Below are 19183 nucleotides of genomic sequence, written 5' to 3'. Positions count from 1 at the left end.
TCACATTTGGCAGGCACTTTTCGAACGCGCAAGGCCCAAAGCCAACCGATGCGAAGAGGGGGTATCTCGTATTCAAGATGATGGACGACAAGAAACCACACCCTCGTGCTTGGATCGGCGTGCCGTCCGTCGGCCCCTTCAAAAACTTTGATCGGGCATCAAGTCTTGCTGCTCGTTTTGAGTGGTTTGATCAAGGAAGAAGAACATGGTATACCGTTCCTCTCCAGCGCGTTTCGCTCCCACGAAAGCCCATGGTCAAGTACGTCCGAGATGGCGCGATCGACAAGATTCTATCCGGGTGGCGGCTTGCCATGACCTTGATCTAGGCATTGGAAGGGATCTTCTACCAGGAGCCTCTCAATGATGGTGAAATGGGGGAGTGAAGCTGAGTGTGGTTGGAAAGAGGAGCCCCTTCGAGGGCGGTTGTACCGAGGCAATGGCAGCAACGACATCAAGTTCGTACTTTTGCTCAAGGCTACCTGACTATTATCAGTAAATATTTATGAACATCTTAAGATGATTTCACTTGAAAATAATCGAAGGCTAAGAGAAAATAATCCAAAGAGAGACTTCTCACAGAGTCTCTTCCAATTCTTTATTGAATCCTTATCTTAACGTACGCGGTTCCATGTGAGCCAAACTCAATGTCAACCCATTGACAGTTCTAGTTGAGAGGCCCAAAGATGCAATTATTGTTGAAAAATATGCCAGCAAAACCGCTTAGAACTCTTCTTCCTTCACTCATAAACACCACACGTATTTTCATCGACAACACCACGCTATGCAACAGGGACTCTGCCATGTCCCACAACTCCTAAATACACTTTCTCTTTCATGCACAACCATCTCAAGGCTTGCCAGGCCAGATCTCATGAGCAACATCGTTAACAAGCTTCAGCTTAGCAAACATCTTCTCCTCAGTCATGCCCTCAGCGCCAACGGCAACACTGGCGAAACCGCACTGAGGGCTGACGCCGACCTGCTCGAGAGCCTCCTCGAGACTACGGCCCTGGCCCTGGGCGATGATCTTGGCCGCATCCAGCACGCGCTGCTTGATGACCTGCGCATCCTCGAGCTCGGGATCTTTGGTGGTGACAACTCCAAGAACAACGTTCTTGTGCTTAGGCAGGAAGCGGAGGGGCTCGAAGCCGCCTGAGCGGGGGTTGTCGTACTCAAGGAAGAAAGTGTCATAGTTGAGGGTGGTGAAGAACTTTTCAGCAATCTTCTCGTAGGAACCCTCACTGAAGTGCATAGACTTGGAAAAGTTGCCTGTAATTGTGAGTATGAAGACCGATTAATCGCTGAGAGAACTCACCTCTGCAGATGTGAAGTCCAACATGCAGACCCTCAGGGCGGTCAGCAATGCAGTCATTGTGAGCCTTCAGGTACAGATCAAACAGCTTGTCAGGGTCGACGCCCTCAGCCTTCAGAGCAGCAAGCATGTCGTCGGAGCAAAAGTAGGCGAGAGTGGGGTCATCGATCTGAATGTTGCGCACACCCTCAGCGTACAGCGCCTTCAGCTCTTGACGGTAGGCCTTTGTCAAATCGGCAAAGAAGTCCTCGTCATTTGAGTAAGCCTCAGGGGTGTAGCACTTGCCCGACGCCAGTCGAAGGTGGAAGTAGCAGGGTGGCGGCATGGTGAACTTGCACTCGCCCCATTGCTCCTTGGGCACACACTCCCGCAGCATCTTCCAGTTCTCGAGATAAGGGCTCTCCTTGTACTCGATCTTGCCCTCGCAAAGCGCGGCCATGGGGTACTGCTTGCCAGCCTTCTTAAGGGCAGCAATTGGGGGCGCAGAGATGCGCGCAAGCTCCCACGGCACAGGGCTCACCTCTCGGAAGCCACCGAGCTTCTCAAAGAAGCCCGAGAAGTAGTACTTGCGGTCAAACTCGCCGGAAGTGATGGCTCGGACTCCATGCTCCTGCTGCTTCTTGACAATGTCGGCAATGGCAGCCTTCTGCGCCGCGACCAGTTGCTCGGGCGAAGCCTCGCCAGCATCGGCTTGCGCCTGGGTCCGCGAGAGAGCCTCAGGCCGGATATAGGAACCGATATGATCGGCGTGATAAGGAAGCTTTGTACCGGCCATTGTGAGCTCTGCAATTGAACGATCTGTGAACAGAAATGGAATGAGAGAATCGGAGAAATTTGCAACAACCTTTCAACCGAGGTCAACCTTACTCCAAGGGCATCTTTCCTTATAAAGACCATGACGGAATCGCGGGCGAACCCTTACCCCATCTTGATGACATGCGTTTTTCCCCAGGAGCTAGAAAGTGACCAAGCCCAGGCGTGATCCAATCATGGTAGTGCCGCGAGACGTTGGTCTCCATTCTTTTGCGTTGTAACCCCTCCCTCTCCGCAAAGCTTCGGCTGTCAGACACGGCTGTTGAGGTCCAGGGTTAGGGTTGCTGGAGGTGCGGTCGCGGTGGTGGGATTGGAGTTGGTGAATGATGGGTTCAGAGAGAAGTCATGACAGCGCAATTGATTGGGACAAACCCTCTCAATTGTTATTGGCATGTCAAGCAAATCTCTGTCCAAAGCATTGCTTCTCATAGGCCGGGTAGGAAACCCAGCGTCGGTCGTCAGCGCATCGCTAGGCGTAGTCGCAACATGGGCATTACTAAAGAACAGAATATCTCAATCAGTCGCTGAATGAAGGGGCGCTGGCGTTGACATACTCACCGTCTGGAAAGGTCATGGCCCGGATGTCGCATCACGGATGTCGCTGGGCCAAATGATGCATCGTCATGCAGGTCAATTAGACACTACAGGCCGCATCGAGTCCCTGCCCAAGGGCCGACCAGACATTGAGGATAGTCATGATCCTAGAATTGACGGCCTGGCGATTGTAGACACTGCAATCTCGGTCGACACATTGACGAGGGAAGACCTCCCGATCTCTGCAGTCGAAGGGGGAAAAGAAACGAGGGTCAGGCAATCTCAATGCATCGTCGAGGGGGATGTTGGTGGCATGCGCGCATCAAAGTGCAATGCCCGCATGAGATTGCATTGCCACTGTTGATGTTGACCGATCTTGTTATTATCAATAACAAAACAGGGACAACGCTTGTTTTTGCACATGCACTGTCAAAGGGGGGAATAACATCCCAGCAACCAGGAGCGAAGACTGCTGTCTCACCTCAATAAGGCATCGCGTGGCTTCCAGACTTGCATGTGTTCCTGCATTTCAGTCGCCACGGAACTCGGCATCAGCGAGGAATCACGCCAGATCGCCCAAGAGGCAGATTGAGTAGATGTCTGCTGCGTGCTGATACGCAAGCGTTCCAACGCAAGGGATTGAGTGCGGGGATATCGACAGCCAACAATGCGCTCTCTCCCTTGACATGGCTTGGCGCAAGTCAGATCTAGCCATCTCTCCGTTGCTTTTTTACCCGTTGGAAGCCAACCAGATCAGGCCTTAGCTGCCATGCAGGCGATTCATTACAAGCCTGTCAGATCGAAAAGCCTCCCTCTTCAAAGCCTGCAGCTTGGCAAATCGGGTTTCGGCCTTTGAGGTGATGCCACCAAGTTAGACGAACCTCGTGCAACCCACAAATGGAGAAGGTGGAAATAGCAGTGGCCTCCGGGGCGTTTCTTGTGTTGACATCTGGTGCTGTGGAACGTGGTGGAACAGGCATGGTGCCTGGCATTCCAGCCCTTCGGATGTTGTTTTCGGGATGCGCCAAGTCTATCAGCTGCTTTTCCAAGCTGACCATCCGTCGGCTGTGGATTGCTTCAGGGGCGAAACGTTGCCACGCGATGATGAGGCTCCGATGCATGATCGACAGGGACGAGGAGAGTCAGGGTATCATCCAGAGCCTTAGCATGCCTGTCGTGATACAGCCGCGACATCGGGATCATTTCAGTCGCGCATTACATGTTTCTTGCAATACACCGGCGCTCGAGGTTGAGAATGAAGGGGAGCTGGCTTGAGTTGGGCTGAAAGTGCTACACAAAAGGATGGTTTCAAGATGATCTCTCTCAATGGGCCGAAGCTGACGGTGCTACATGATGTCACAGGAACAGAGGATGGCTGCATTAGAGTTACAAGCTTACTCGATATTCGAGCATCACGTCGCCGTTATCTCACCTCGTGCCTGCAGCACGCATGGCATGGCCCTTGCATGATGCAGCGAGTTAATCTGGTGGCCACAATAGGCTTTGTTCATGTTGTGCAAATGGGTTTGCTTATTCAGTGGAAATTAGCTATGTGAGGAGTCTCGAGAACCAATTAAGTCGTGTTGTGGTGATGGTATGGGGTCGTATTGTTGGACTCTGAGCGCTGCTCCTCTAAGCGAAGCCTCAACTTGCATCTTAAAATAGACGCATGAACCTGGCAACTATGGGGGAGATCTAGTCTGGGCAAAGGATCCAATGGAAGCTCGAGGAGGAACTGTGTCAACTGTGATTTTTCTTGCTGACTTGCATAATGGTAAACAATTGGCTTAAGTGTGTAGGATTCGGATCGCCTCAAGCTGGACTCTCCCTGCGTATGCTTGGCTTTGGACTATTGATGCAGCCTCTCAGCCACAACAAAAAGGCCTCGAACAAGAAGTATCTCGAGATCATTCTCAAACTTCAGTATTAGCATAGAAGCGATTATTCTATAGCAAAACTGCTACTGTAGAGCGGTGTCGGCCGGTGTCGAGCAGTGAAGAAACTACCCTAGATGGCCCGGGCCAGCTCCGGGAGGACCCACTTCTTCAACTAAATGCCCCACCCGGCGCCGGGCGGCTCGGCGGCGACCGCAAAAAATGTCGGTCCGCTCTTTGTTGACCGCGACCTGTCTCATCTTCAGCCCCAGATATTCTGCAGCCTCTCCCTTGAGTGAAACAGGCTTTTCTGCCTTTCCCTCTCGTAATCTCCCGTCTACGAAACCCCCTCGATACTTCTCCCCGGAGACGGCGCTGTCTCACACTGCGTGGATTGAACGGCAGATCGGAGATCGCAAGAGGTTGGGCCACACCGACGGATGACCTTTTCCCCGGATGTCGCCTCGAAGAATGCTTGCTTTCGGCTGAAGGGGGATGCCATCTGGAGAGAACAGCTGATCACCATCTCTCACAATTCTAAAGCTCCTTCTGCGGCTGAAAACGCCCAGTGCCGGGTCAACATGATATGACGAGCACGGTTGGGGAATGGTCGCCGGATGCATTCGTGGAAGCCTCAAAGGTTGTCTGGCTATTCTTGGTGGAAAATGACGTGCATTCTCGCGGCAGATTAAACGCTTGTCACATATCAGTGAACACCTACGACCAGGGAACCTTCTTTTCTGGGGAGCTAGAGCTAGAGCTAGAGCTAGAGCTGTCACGATACCGTGCCGTTGGACGCTTTCAGGAATGTCCCTAGCGGCGCATGCGGAGAGACTGTCCTTGGCGTTGAATCTGAAGCCGATCTACCGAACACTGACAAGCGAAGTGTCAACAGACCTGGATTCAGCCATGCGGGAAATCTCGTGCGGCCCGGATTCGTTGGAGACAAGCGAAGTCGGTGTAGTCCAGCCGCGATGGCTCCGAACCTTTGTTGAGGGATGGCCGAGGGAGCCGGAGAGCCATGTTTCAGCGGCCGCCTTGTGGCTCCGCCGACGGTTCCTAGGCGGTCGGCTTGGTCAATGCCTCAACGGACGACAAAGCCGCATCTGGAATTTTGGGTAATCTTAGCATGCGAGAGAGAGAAAAGGGTGTACTGCAAGCTTTGGACGGCGGGGAATTCTCCGCGCAACCAGAGCACAGCAGACTTCTCCCTCGAAGGCTAGGTGAGACAACTCAGGGGCAGATTGGACCACTCGCAGGAGGGCTTACATTCTTGTCTCTTGGGAGGGAACGCCATGTCTCAACAGTCACAGCAGACTGGCCCTCTTGCCCGTGTAGGCACTGGTGGATGCATTCGTCGAGACTTTGGAACCACGGGTCGTACTTGGTACTCGAAGGGGGAGAACAGCTGAGGAGATACGGCTCAAAGTGTGAGTCGAAATCTCTATAAAGAGAGGCCTCGAGTCCGTCCAAATCTCAACTTCTTCCTTCCCTCATCATCAAGCATCAATCGGCCTCGATTCCTTCGCTCCTCCTCCGAGAGCTCCCTTCCCAGTCGTTACTTCGTCTAGTCATTCGCTACAGAACAGAGATCAACCATCCAAGATGCGTTACACTGAGCTACTTGCCCTCGCCATGGGCAACCTGGCAGCCGCCCAGTTTTCCACCACTCAGTTCACCAACTCGTCTACCATCGCCACCAGCACTGAGCCGGCGACTGACACTGCCACCTCGGCCAGCAGCTCCAGCACCAGCACGAGCGAGCCTAGCCACCCTGGCACTGTCGGTAACTTCAGGTTCTATGGCTGTGTCGCTTCTGATGACGGCTTCCCGACATTCGTCTTGGCTGCCGACACTGAGGACAACACTCTCGAGTCTTGCGCCGCTGCTTGTGAGGGTTCCAACTTCTTTGGTACCTACGACAAGTGAGCTCACCCTTCCCTCTGTTGCATACCCTTGCTAACATCCTCTCCAGCACATGCTACTGCGGTGTCGTCCTCAGCGAGGCCACCTCTGACATCCTGAGCCCTGATTCTTGCGACATCCGCTGCCCTGGCGATGAGAGCCAGTCTTGCGGTGGCATCCGGTCTTCCTCTCGTCTCCGCCGCCGCCAGAGCGTCGACATCTCTGTTCTCCTCAGCATCTACATCTCGGTCGACTTCAACCCCGATGGCACCACCGACACCGTTACCAACACTGTGACTGCCGTCGAGACTGAGACCCTGCCGCCTGTTACCACCACCGCCACTGTCACCACGGTCGTTGACGGCACCACCACCGTCACTACCGCCACCACAGTCATCGCCGTTGTCCCCACCGATGTCGTGATCATTTGCTACGGCAACTACTGTGCTCCTCAGGTTCACTGCCCTACTTGCACCAAGTGGCAGATTGTCTGCGAGGATGGACACTGTGCTCCCCGCGAGTGCCACGACAACAACTGGGACAAGCTTGTCATCTGCGAGTCTGGCCTCTGCCACTACGCCGACTGGAAGGAAGAGGAGTGCAACCAGCGCATCGTCTGCTACGGATCTGACTGCACCTGGGACCGAACTCCCCACAAGGACTACCAGAAGAAGTTCATCCGTTATGAGGACGACTGGTGCTTCCATGAGGAGTGTACCGACGATTGCTGGACATACAATGTCTGCACAGAGAACTGTGTCGTCGTGCCCCCTCCTAAGAAGACCCCGATCACTCCTCCTAAGCCTTGCCTTCCCGGAGACAAGGTTATCCTTCCTCCTCCTGTCAAGGTCACTCCTCCTTGCAAGGGTGATCACTGCCAGCCTCCCGTGGTTATTCAGCCTCCTGTTGATTGCACCGGTGATAAGTGTGTTCCCGTCAAGCCCGAGCCCAAGCCGTCCAAGCCAGTCTCTCCTCCGGTTTCCCCTCCCGTCCAGCCTCCTTCAAAGCCCGAGACTCCATCCAAGCCTGAGACCCCCGAGACTCCTGGAAAGCCAGAGACTCCCGGAAAGCCGGAGACTCCCGGAAAGCCGGAGACTCCCGGAAAGCCGGAGACTCCTGTGACTCCCGAGACTCCTGGAAAGCCTGAAACTCCCTCGACTCCCTCGACCCCATCCAAGCCCGAAACCCCCTCGACTCCTGAGAACCCCGAGGTCCCTGTTGTGACCGCTGGCGCCTCTGCCATGCTCCCTGCCTCCGGCCTGGCCTTTGCCATCGCTGGTGTCGCTTTCCTCCTGTAAAGGACGAATCAGCGGTTTAGCATAGCATCACACACCCTCTCTCTCTTTCGAGCACGCACAAGCACGCATAACGTTAACGTTCTGGTTTATTCTTACACCTTTCGGAAGTGGTTGGTCGCTAGGATGTCGACAACGATGGATTGGCCTGGTCAACTTGCGATGGTGGTATCTTTTGGCGATTAGGAAGTAGTAGTATCGGCTTTAATATGGCTTATGACATTTCAATACTTGTGTCTCTGTGCTAGTAATTGTGAAACTATCTGACAAACTCCCCGTAGCGATCAGTAGACTGCAATAGACACTCATGGCCTTGACTTTGCAGTGAGCCATCCATTGATGAACATGCAAAGCAAACATTCTCTCACTAACAGGCTTTAGTTAACAGCAATTATTCGAGTCTCAGAAAGCATGCAGGGAGTCACTGTTCCTTGCATATGCACACAGATGATTCGCCCATTCAGTAGCTCACGTGAGACATTCCTCCCTACCTTTGTCAAGCACCTCTGTCAACAGAAGAGCATGTCGTTGGCCTTGGCAAGCCCATAATCCATTCAATTCTTCTCTGGGAATCTGTACTAACTTACCCAGCGAGAGGAGACTTATCATAAGGGTGGGGCGTTTCGTGGACTTTTCTCAGCCGTTGAAAGCGACGGTTGCTCATGTTTAGACTGTGGACTTAGTCAGCGGCCGACTCTCTTTCAACTCCCGGCTTGAAGATGCAGACAAATGAATGCGTCTCCAATTATCGCTTTATTCCAGAATAAGCAAGCAGGAATCTGAGGCATGCTGCAGGGCTTTGTCCGTGTCTTTGTACGATGTGCTATGTGACCTCCTCTCCCCATCGTTATGATCTCCTCTTCCGATGGGTTTGCGTATTCTGCACCAAATCGTGATGATAGATGTGAAATGACGGACAGGGTTGCTGAATTACTTCGACCAAATAGATGAATGGCCCAACAAGGTCCTCTCACAGCGTTCACAAGTGCTACGGAGTGCCTTGGCTGAGATAATGAAAAGCTCAGACCACCAGTTTGTTCCCTGTTGATATTGCCCATTTGGTACACCTGCCTTCCACTGATTGGCTGAACAAAAGGAAGCGGTTGGCGATCGGACGCGGCGCCGGTTAGGTTATATTTTATATAAAATACATAAAAAATTACTAAGTTATTAATAAATACTAAGTTAACTTCATAATAATATTATACAAAATTACATAAAATTATAATGAATTAAATTTCTTGTTACTATTTTATATACTTAGCATAAGTTTCTTATAAAGCAAGTAATACTCTTTGTTTTTTGCCATACAGAAACTCGCATGCCTTGCTTAAGCACGGTGTGAGTCTACGTTGTGATACACGCCGCCACTCAAATGGGCAGGCTCAAAACTTGTTTCCTTACCTTGCCGATGCCCTAAAAACGACATTTTGTTCCGTCAGCGTAGAGTCAAAGCATTAATTCACGCCATCAAGCCAGTCAAGAGGGAAATGGGTGGATTGTAATCGGCCCATAGCCCTATCATAGTAACACCTGGATCGTAACCAAAACGCGCTGGAAACCCAGGCCGCGCGGTTCGTATCTACAGGAAGGCGAGGGCATCAATAGAACTTCAGCAAGAGACGCACCCTCGCGGCTGGTTCTGCTTCAGCAAAACAACAAATCGAGAAAAGCAAACTTCGCATCCTCGAGGCTGGTATCCCGCAAATAACAAAGGTAAGAAATAAAACAACAGGAAAACCCATGGAAAAGCGCAGCCTCGCGGCTTGTTTTGTGCTTTGTTCAAGATGACAACCAGATCAAAATGATGATGCCGGTGATAGCAGAGTGTCGCGGCCAATCACTAACCATCGAGGGTGCGCATGAAATGTCGAATGCGTGTGCCAAAAGTTAGTGGGCTACATTCGAGAGCCGGTGGCTTGCCGTCGAAAACACCTGGTTCGATCGAGGGGCATGTGATCTCGCGCGATCTAGAATGCGAACATTGTCCACCCAGCTGAAGATTCGGATGTTGGTGGTCAACAGTGCCGGTCTCCCGGTGGACTTTGTTTGCGGGGGGAGGTCCTGCACAGCTGAGTTCCCGAGACTCTCGTACTCGGTGATGATCTTTCCTGTTGACGGCTCACATGCAAGCTGTAGCAAGCATGGTGGGGAGCGTACTGCTCAATGTTTTCGAATCTTCATGCCCTTCTCAGCATCTGACCTCGCTCGGGCGAAGTATTTCCCCCGGCTCATGTTGTTGGCATGAGACTCAGTTGCGAGATGCGTGGGGTTGATGCAGTAAGCGAAGTCACACCGGTGTGAGTCTCCATCGTGCAAGTGAGGACATGCTGGAACTCGATGAGAGGAGTGTACTTCTGCGTTGCGTGGAATGTTTTCTCTGGTGCCGACCACCATCAATGAAGGGGAAGAAAGAGGGACACTGTAATCAACCGTTTCGGGGGGTAGATACACGCCGCGGTAGCCACTCTTTGGACATCGGCGGCCTGTGGGTAGTCAGTCACTGTTACCCCACAAAAGGCACGAAAGATGAATGGAATTCATTGATCACGTGGAGAGTTTTGATGCCCTATCTAGCTGAAGCCTCAATGGTGCGATGTCTCCCTCATGTCGTCCAAGTGAGGCTAGGCGACAAGATGTAATGGGTTGAGGCAGTAACTGAAATCGCAAAGATGTGAGATCTCCCTCATGCCGAGCAGGGCGTGCTGGAAGTCCTCGGCAGTATAACTTTGTGTTGCCGTATACATCCTTTTCGGAATGCGGAAGCCAAGTAGAGGAAATTCTGGTATAGGCAGCTGCCACTTCATGTATCTCACACAGCTTCCGGGGTGGCCATTCGTGACGTCGATGGCCTGGAGACAGGCAGTCAGTGTTGCCCTTGGAAATGCCTGGAAGGGGCCAGTGAAGCACCTAGATCGCCCGTAGTTAAGAGCAACCCAGTCCGAGCAGTCAACTCGGAACACACGGATCTTCGTCGTCATCTGCTCACGCCAGGCATCGATATGCAGATAGAACTTTTCTCGGTCCATATTGTACACCTCCTTCAGATCCAGCAGTCATTTTGCGGACATCTCCTCAGAATGCCATTGGGGGACCACACGGGCGCTCCCAGAAGACGAGGAAGGAGCTGGCAGGGAGGGTGAAGACGATGGCATGGGTTGAGAGGAGGAGGAGGAGGATGCACCATAGTTGTGGGCGGGAACAAGTGTTTGCCTTTTCGAGTATGATACATTCGTCCCGGCGTTGTTGTTGTCGTTGTTGTGAATAATTGTCTTGATTGCCCGGTGCGTTGTGGGATGTTATGGGAATTTAAAAAAAGATAGATGTTGTGGGAAACCATTTGCCCTAGGGCATGAATGAGTTCCTACGGAAGGAGGTCTGACGAGGAAGGTGCTCTGGCCAGGAAGGCACTCTTATGAGGAAGGTGCACTTGTATCGATAGAAGTGGACGGGCTATTGCTGACTAGGTACTTCTAGCATCGTCATGCTCAATCCCCCAGAGCTCGCCAAAACGACTTCCAGGTGTATCAACCAATTCTCTCGGCCCTCCAGATTCCACCACAGCGCCCTTGTCAAGCACGACAACCCTATCAAAAAAGTCCATGACCATCTCGAGTCGGTGCGAAACCATGACGATGGTGTAGCTCTCAAACTCATCACGGATAATCTCCTGCATTGCCCTGTCTGTAACCTTGTCGACGCTGCTGCTCACTTCGTCCAAGAGGAGTAGACCACCTCGTTTTTCACTTCCTGCGAGTCTGTCTCTGACGCGGCGTCGGAGGATTGCCCGGCCGAGACTAAAGAGTTGCTTTTGGCCTGCACTTAGATCGTCAGCGCTCATACCAGCGCTGAGACCGCCACGGTCTTCGATGAAGCCGGACAGGCGCACGGCGTCGAGAACTTGGATGCATTCGGACTCTGTGGCCCCGTTGAGGGGATCAATGTTGGCCTTGATGGAGCTGCCGTCGGGGAGGAAAACGGCATCTTGAGGGATCGCGATTATGCGCTTTCGCAGGGTTGTTCTGTCAATTTGATACAAGGGTATGCCATCGATCTCCATATTTCTCGAACAGGACTGGAGAGGATCAAGGAGCCGAAGAAGAAGCAGAATCATTGTAGACTTTCCACTTCCCGTTCGACCGCAGATTGCGACTTTCTGGCCTGGAGTGATGCTCAACTTGAGGTTGCTCAGGGCAAGCTTGGCTGGCGGTTCAACAACAACCCCGTCTTCGTTCAGTGACTCGGGCTCATACGAAGCCGACACGTTGTTGATCTCGATGTTTCCGGTCTGTGGCCAGCTTTCAGGGGGTTTGATATCCTCTCCGGGTTGATCCTCTGGCTTGACATTTTCACTAAACGACCGAAGTCTAGCCACAGCTCCAAGCGACGTCTCAAGAAGAGTGTAGCTTCGAATCAAGTTTGTGACGGAATCACTAAACGAAAGCAGAGAAATGAGACTAGCACCTGTGATTCCTGCATTGCTCCGCATCTGAGTCGCTAGCGCAATGAGGAGGACGGCGAGGCCCGTGACGACGAGGTGAAGGGTAGAAATAAGCCACTGCTGGATCGCACCGAGTAGGTATGCGGGTCTCTGAGATGTATCGAGAAGATGGTGATTGTGGGAAATATCGAGGTCTTGCCAGCCAAAGGCTCTGATGGTAGCAACGCCTTTGATGGTGTCTATGAAGTGTGTGCTTTCAGGTGTTAGCCTCTGGTGAAGCATCTAGAAAGGGAACTTACTATAACGGGCTCTTGGCCTCGAGATCTAAAAGTCGAACCTGTCGTGAAGTACGCAGATAAAACTTTTGCACAAAATACAGAATGATGATCAGGAAAGGATAACCCGCTGCGAGATACGGCGACGCAGATGCAATGACGGCCGCCATACCCATAGAATCAGCCATGTCAAGCGTAAAGTTTGTGAGAGCCAGAGGCAAGTCATTGTCGAGAAGAGTCATGTCCTGCGAAAACAGGTTCGTCACGATGCCAGAGTCGGTGGTAGTGAAGAACCTCAACGGCGCTGCTACAACCGTCGTGATGGCGCGTTTGTGGAGTTCGGTGCCTGCGGAAGCCGTCATCCAGATGGTGGTTGAGAGGCCGTTACAAAGAAGAAACAGGAGGTACACAACGCGGAATAGAGCGTAGACGCCCACGTAAAAGGCCGTTGGTCTGTTAAAGGTATCCTCGGACCAGAACTTAAGCCATACGCTCGAAACGTTGGAAGTAACTCCAAACATGATGCCCGCAAAGATGACTGTGAAAGCTGCCGGGAACCCAACACTCTTGAAGTAGTGCGTATAGATGGACCAGTCGCCTTGCTGTCTCGACTTGTCGTCCAGCTCGGTCTTGGTAGCTCTCGAAGGGGGTACGGCGACAGTGTCGGCTTGCTCCTTGACGCTCTCCACGGTTGACGGAGTATCTGTGCCTCCGTGCTTGACCCCGAGACTGTGAACGTACTTGTTGTTCTCCATCAACTCAGGAAATGTACCCTGTTCGATGACGGTGCCTCCGGAACCGAGAGCGATGATGTGGTCAGCGGTAGGTAGATGTCGAACTGAATGCGTGCAAATCACGACTGTGACGTTTCTTCGGCGAGTAATACCACCGGGTCCATAGACACGACGAAACAGCTCGGCTTCTGTATCGTTATCGAGGCCACTCAGTACATCGTCAAAGATCATGACATCGGCCTCAGAGTACAGAGCGCGAGCAACAGAGACGCGTTGTTTCTGGCCACCACTGAGCATGATGCCATTGCTCCCGATCTTGGTATTATGACCCTGCGGTAGGAGAGCAACATCGACACTGAGCATAGTAGCCTCAATAATCTCGTCGTATTTCTTCTGGTCAAACGCGCAGTGGCCGATGATGTTTTCCTTGAAGGTGGCGTTGTAGAGGAATGGGTTTTGTTCGCAGTATCCGATTCGAGAGGAGGGAAAGAAGGTCCGAATGGTTCCAGATGACACAGGAACTTCTCCTAGTAGAGCTTTGCAAAAAGTTGTCTTTCCCGAGGCCACTTCACCAACCACGATGGTGAGCTTGTGGGCTGGGATGAAGCAGTTGATCTGGTTTAAGGTCGTCTTCTCACCACCCCAACCAAAGAACCCGTTCTCAACGGAGAAGGCCAGGACAGAGTCCTCTGACCCATCTTGAGTCTTTTCCGAGTTGGAAGAAGAGGACTGGGGAGCATGTCGATTTCGAAAGTCAGTCCGAGACTCGGCGACGAGAAACTTCTGAATCCTGGTCGTACAAGTCAAGCCAGCAAGGACACGAGGAAGATTCTGGAACATGTTGATCAATGGCGAGCTCAGCAGGATAATGTAAGAGAGAGAGGTAAAGATGGTGCTGACGCCGAGAGACGCAGACGTAAAGGCGAGCGTAACGACCGGTGACAGGGCGAGAGGCGCGAAACCCAAGACGGCGGCGAGGATCAGTAGCAGACGGAAGCCATTGCCGACCTTGAGCTCACCCACACGCAGACTCTGGATCAGATCCGCTACTGGGCCGGTAATGCCTGAGATCTTGTACAGCTTCATGTGAGATATGGCATTAGCTGTGAGCCCGACTCTGTTCTGGATCCGCTTCATCCACTCGTTTTGTCTTTTGCCGACGAGGGCCAGGATCCATCCGAGTATAGCGCCGGAGATGATTATAATGACAAGAGGCGAGACGAAAGCCACGCCGACTTTGTTGTACAAGAGCCAGCAGCCCACAGAAACCTCAATCGTGTTGGCCCAAAGCTCGTGAGCTGCCTCGGCGCCGTGAAGCACTCGATCGATGTCAGTGCTCATTAGTGTCAAGGCAGCGGAGTCATCAGCCGAAGTCAACTTCATCTCTGTAGTCTTGCGATATATCGCAGCACACAGACAACCTCGAATCATGGTGAGTGCCTTTTGTCTGTAGTACCCGTAAAAAGCAAACGAGAGGGCGATGCCGGAGTAGATGAGAAAGACGGCACCGATCAAGCCGTAGCCGATGTTGTTTGTCGTGGGAGTCTCGGGCAGTTGGAGGAACTCGAGGGTTGCATCGATGAAGAAGGGTTGGCAGAATTTAAAGGCGATGAGGGCGATGCGAGGGGCGACAGGGTAAAGGAACGGGCCTGGAAGTGTCCTACACAGGTCCTTCAACAGCCCTGAATTTGGCTCATTGGGGTACTTGTGAGACCGAATCTTCTTTGCAAATCGACTGTAGAGCTTTCCAGCAGCCATGCCCTCATCAAGAGGGTACAGATCGTCAATATCCATGACATCGCGATATCCTCGCAGGAAGAGCTTGTTCAACCAAGCATAAACACCTAGACTAAGCACACTGCTCGATTCTTCAGGGCTGTGTTCGTCCGCATTCCAGTGAATCCATCTCGTCTTTGGGATGGTTTCGAGACACAGCACCACAAGTTTGACGACGATGGACGCGGTAAAAAGGCGCGCTTGGATGGTTTGATGTGAGTTGGTAATGATGAGCCATGCCGTGCGTGCTTGGACAATGTCGAACAGCAAGGTTAAGAGAATGTAAATAGCGAGCAACGTCGATGGTCGTCGGGCGGTTGAGTGTTCTGTGTATGACAACGAGACGGCAAAAAGCGAAGCGACAAAGGTGAGACAAGAGCCAGCAAGAGATAGATCATGGACGATGCCTCGAGTTCCCGTGGCCACGAGGATCAAAGTCGCAAGCTGCGCGATGGAATACACAATCAAGAATCCCTATCACATGGAAGTCAGATAAAAATGACACGACACTCGCATTTGTCAACTCACGGCCTTGAGCGACTGCAAAACAAGACCCCCAACAATCCTAGATCTCTGCGACAGCACAACCACACGCGCGAAAGCAGCCGCTATAAAAACGGCGGCAGGAATAATCTGTAAAAAGATGCGCTCAAACTTTTGCGTAAAGTCGAAATCTCCACGGCATCCCCGGACGCCAGGTCCAAGGGAGCCGTCGTTGAGACAAAGACTCTCACTCATGGTTTGTTGTTGTAGATTTGTCTGCTTAACGAAAAGACATGCGGCTACGACTCTCTCTTAAAGGTTACAGATCTCGAAGGATTCAGCGGGGTTTGGATCGCCGCGTGTTGTTCGTCATCTTTGACTGGGTAGGTTACGCACGCAAACGAACCGAGATAGCTGTCTTGGATGCAGGCGTCGTCATAGGGCTGATGAAGCAGCAAAAGGACCATGAGGTGCCTCACATTTTGCCTGCTCGCGTTCGCGTTGGCTCGCGTTGGCGCTTGTCCAAAGAGGCAGGTCAGATCATTGCTGGGGTTGGAGGTGAGATTGTTGCAGGGAACAGTGACGAATTCAGGTGCCTTATCAGAACAAAGGGTCCTGGAGCTTCACATGATGGAAATAAGACTGTTGTTCAAGTCCAATCGCATTAATTCAGTGACTGGTAGTAGTGCCTGGATGCAAACAAGCTTAACTTGTATCCAAACTCGCCTCTGTCCAACCATCGCCTCCCAAACAAACAAAAAAAAAGAGTTCACCGCTCCAATTGCGCCATTGTGGTGGCATCCAATGCTGGCCACTGGCCTCGAGGCCGTCTAGAGGTAGGTAAAATGTAAACACATGGTACGCCAGTTAATGCCCCCCCTCCCCAAACTTGCTTGCTTTGATTCGTGCTTGAGAAGATGTATGCAAAATGCACAATGTGTCGTTAGTCGTCATGACATTCGCAGCGGTGTCGTAAGCTGCTGTGTGGTAAAAAATGGTTGCAGATTCGTGCCTGCAAAGTGCTGTCGGCTTAGCGGTCCGATCTCCCGACTCCGCTTCATGCCTCTTCGGCGCTTTCTTCGGCGGCTGGTGTCCTCCGCGGCGCTTCCGTTGAAGAGGGGTTCAGAGGCTTTCGCGCGTAGATGCTGTGGAAGGGATAGTAGGTGTGGTACTTGGGAAGACCATTGACCTCTTCGGTGAGGGCCTTGCGAACCTCTATCAGAAACATCTCGATCTGGATCATGGTCCATTTGAGACCGTCGCGGAATGGCCTCCGAGACAAACCCACGAGACCCCACATGCAAACATCGCGCAGAACATGCCCGCACTCCTGGAGCCGTGCCTTCTTGGGCCACGGTCCCACGGGGCACTTGAAGTTCTTCCTCGTGACGCTCTCAAAGCCTGCCTCTGAGAGCTCGCCCTCGACGTACTGGATGCCGTGGATGTCAGTGCCTAGAGCCGCCATGCCCTCCTGTAGGAACCGAAGGAAATCCCTCCAGGCATAGGGGCCATCGCAAGAATCGTCATCGCAGGCTGCTATGTAGTGGAACTCTTGGATTTCGACATAGCCCCCGGGTTTAAGGTGTCTGCGCAAGTCAGCTTAGGTGGTCGATCTGCACAAAACTCGGCATCACGTACTGGTAGATGCGGTCCCAGAGCAAGGGCCTGTCCCTGACAGAGTGGATTGTGTGGCGAATGTGGATGTAGTCAAACTTTTCCTCTGGGTACGTCCAGCCGCCCTCGTGCTCAATGTCGTCGACGACAAAGATGGCATTCTCTGGGACCCAGTCGGGTTGAATCGGCGAGAGATCCATGCCGTGAAATTGCGAATTGGGATAGTTGTCGGCGACTGTCATAGGTTAGAAACCATGGCCAGGTAAACGAAGCTCGCTTGATGTGCTGGGAACGCTTACGGTCGATACACCATTTGCCTATTCCCGTGCCCAGATCCAATACTTCAGCGCCCTCTTCTAACAAATGTTCTATAGGCGCAAAGAACATTTGGCCGTCGCACAAATACACCGTCAAATTGTGCTTCAGCTCCTCTCGATCCTGCTCAGCCTCGTCGTTGGGAAACAGGTACTTCCCTGCATGGTAGGCATGGTAGCGCAGGCCGCCGTCCACAATATGCTGTCGAATGCTATCGGTAAGGCTGCGGGTCTCGTCGAGGTCGTTGGGAGCATAGTCGCCTCGTTCGATGCTCTTTATTAAGGCGGCTTCATGCGTTGATCCGACGGCGAGGGGAGAGGTTGACGAGGACGGAGAGGGGGGACTGAAGGGGCGATTGTTCTGTCTCGACTGGACTGTGCTGTCGTCGCCATCTTCGGGCGACATGCTCGCAGTTCGTTCACAGTCGTTGGCCGACCTCGAGGTGTTCTTCTTTGGTGAGGCCGATGTTGGTTGGCCATTGGATTGGCCCAAGATGGAGTTTGGCGGCGAGTTCATAGTCTGCCGCAAACGCGATTGCGCATGTCGCGCGACGAGGGGCGGCTTTGGATCCTCGACGTTTAGCGAGGAGGGGGATTGAAAATGAAGCAAGCGATAGAGAAGAATGAGAGATCAACAGGCTGGTCAAAGAGCAAGGAGATAGGATGGGAATGAGGAGTGCGCTAAGCTAGGTTTCCCTGTGGAAGCTGAGACGGGATGGCGTCCGATGATCTTTGGGCTGACGTCACCGTCTGGATAGCAGAGTGAGCACTGTGGGCGATGCCGGAGAATGCGCCTGAAAGACCATGTTAGACAGTGTGCAAACATGGGGGAAGATATGGGAGTAGCAGCACGTACAGCTTCAACCAGCGGAATAGACTGACAGACAACGTGAGTAAGGAACAGACACAGATGCCAGAATATCAATATTGCATCCAAATAAATAATAACATAAATGTGGTGTCGAGAGGGGTCAAGAGAAAAGAAAGGGTCTAGGCGAGGGCGAGGGCGTGGGCAGAGCCTGGTATTAAAAAGAGACGGTGTGTCAAGACGAGGCTAGCACCAAGAAAGAAAACCGGACTAGCGTAGCTTTTGGACAAAAAAGAGGAGATGCTTCTTTTTTGACTCGAGAAAATGCCCATTCACCCCCTGTCGGCTTTGAACCCCCAAGGAAAGGATTGTCGGTATCAGGGCGTAAAGAGGCCCAAGGCGGCGGAAATGGACAACACCCGCTTTTCTTGACTCGTTGGATCTTGGAAAAATTACTTTTTCCCTTCCCATGGGTCCTCCCGTCTAGCCTACGCCTGGAAAGGGTCTGGAGACCCATGGGTGCATCCGCTGCGTCGGTAACCTCGGCGCGTAGCTCTTGAACAGCACTCGCTTGGGTCTTTGAGGGTAACGTCACAGCGGGTTGGAATTCTCATCACGCAATCCAGATTTTGTCATGCAAAATCTCCTCTCTCACGGCCGCGGATGCAAAGAAAAAACCCAGTGCCAGAGTCCTGGGAAAGTCTCCCTCCCAACAGACAGCAAACTGTGGCTGTCCAAGGCCCCAGGGGAGTTCCAGCGTGTTGGTAATTGGTACGGGGTCCGGTCCTGCTGTATGACGACCCCTCTCCCCATCCATCACGCCGCAACACCACGGGAAGGGGGCTCCATAACGGTGGTCATGGCATAACCCAGAGGCAGGGCGGTCACACGGGGGGAGCAGAGCAGCCAGACAGAGGGGCCTCCTCGGTTCCGCAGTGGAGGGGTTGGACGTTACAACGGGAGGGGAGGGGTTGATCCCCGCAGGCATGAGTTGCAGGGCCATGG

At 52.6% G+C, this 19183-nt stretch overlaps 3 protein-coding genes and 1 pseudogene across 4 annotated transcripts, besides 1 other annotated feature; 1 reads left to right on the top strand and 3 right to left on the bottom strand.

The window, feature by feature from the left end:
* Positions 1-847: 847 nt before the first annotated feature.
* Positions 848-2108, bottom strand: NCS57_00371500 (annotated as a pseudogene). The gene is made up of 2 exons: positions 1316-2108; positions 848-1269 (listed from the first exon to the last, which is right to left on the bottom strand).
* Positions 848-2108: a sequence feature.
* A 4030-nt stretch (positions 2109-6138) lies between these two features.
* NCS57_00371400 (WSC domain-containing protein) lies at positions 6139-7736 on the top strand (the record flags this gene model as incomplete). Its single annotated transcript, XM_053053699.1, has 2 exons — positions 6139-6458; positions 6509-7736. The coding sequence occupies 2 exons, from the start codon at positions 6139-6141 to the stop codon at positions 7734-7736; spliced, it is 1548 nt and encodes a 515-aa protein (XP_052915859.1).
* A 3460-nt stretch (positions 7737-11196) lies between these two features.
* Positions 11197-15703, bottom strand: NCS57_00371300 (uncharacterized protein; the record flags this gene model as incomplete). The annotated part of the gene is made up of 3 exons (XM_053053698.1): positions 15488-15703; positions 12474-15433; positions 11197-12427 (listed from the first exon to the last, which is right to left on the bottom strand). The coding sequence occupies exons 1-3, from the start codon at positions 15695-15697 to the stop codon at positions 11197-11199; spliced, it is 4401 nt and encodes a 1466-aa protein (XP_052915858.1). The 5' UTR covers positions 15698-15703.
* A 796-nt stretch (positions 15704-16499) lies between these two features.
* On the bottom strand, positions 16500-17887 carry NCS57_00371200 (uncharacterized protein; the record flags this gene model as incomplete). The annotated part of the gene is made up of 3 exons (XM_053053697.1): positions 16500-17028; positions 17081-17291; positions 17356-17887. 3 exons carry the CDS (start codon positions 17885-17887, stop codon positions 16500-16502), a joined length of 1272 nt encoding a protein of 423 aa, XP_052915857.1.
* Positions 17888-19183: the final 1296 nt, after the last annotated feature.

This window comes from Fusarium keratoplasticum, chromosome 3 (assembly GCF_025433545.1).
Source record: "Fusarium keratoplasticum isolate Fu6.1 chromosome 3, whole genome shotgun sequence".
In the NCBI taxonomy this organism is placed as follows: domain Eukaryota; kingdom Fungi; phylum Ascomycota; class Sordariomycetes; order Hypocreales; family Nectriaceae; genus Fusarium; species Fusarium keratoplasticum.
The sequence above is the reverse complement of the archived record's forward strand: the minus strand, read 5'-3'. Positions and strand labels throughout refer to the sequence as shown.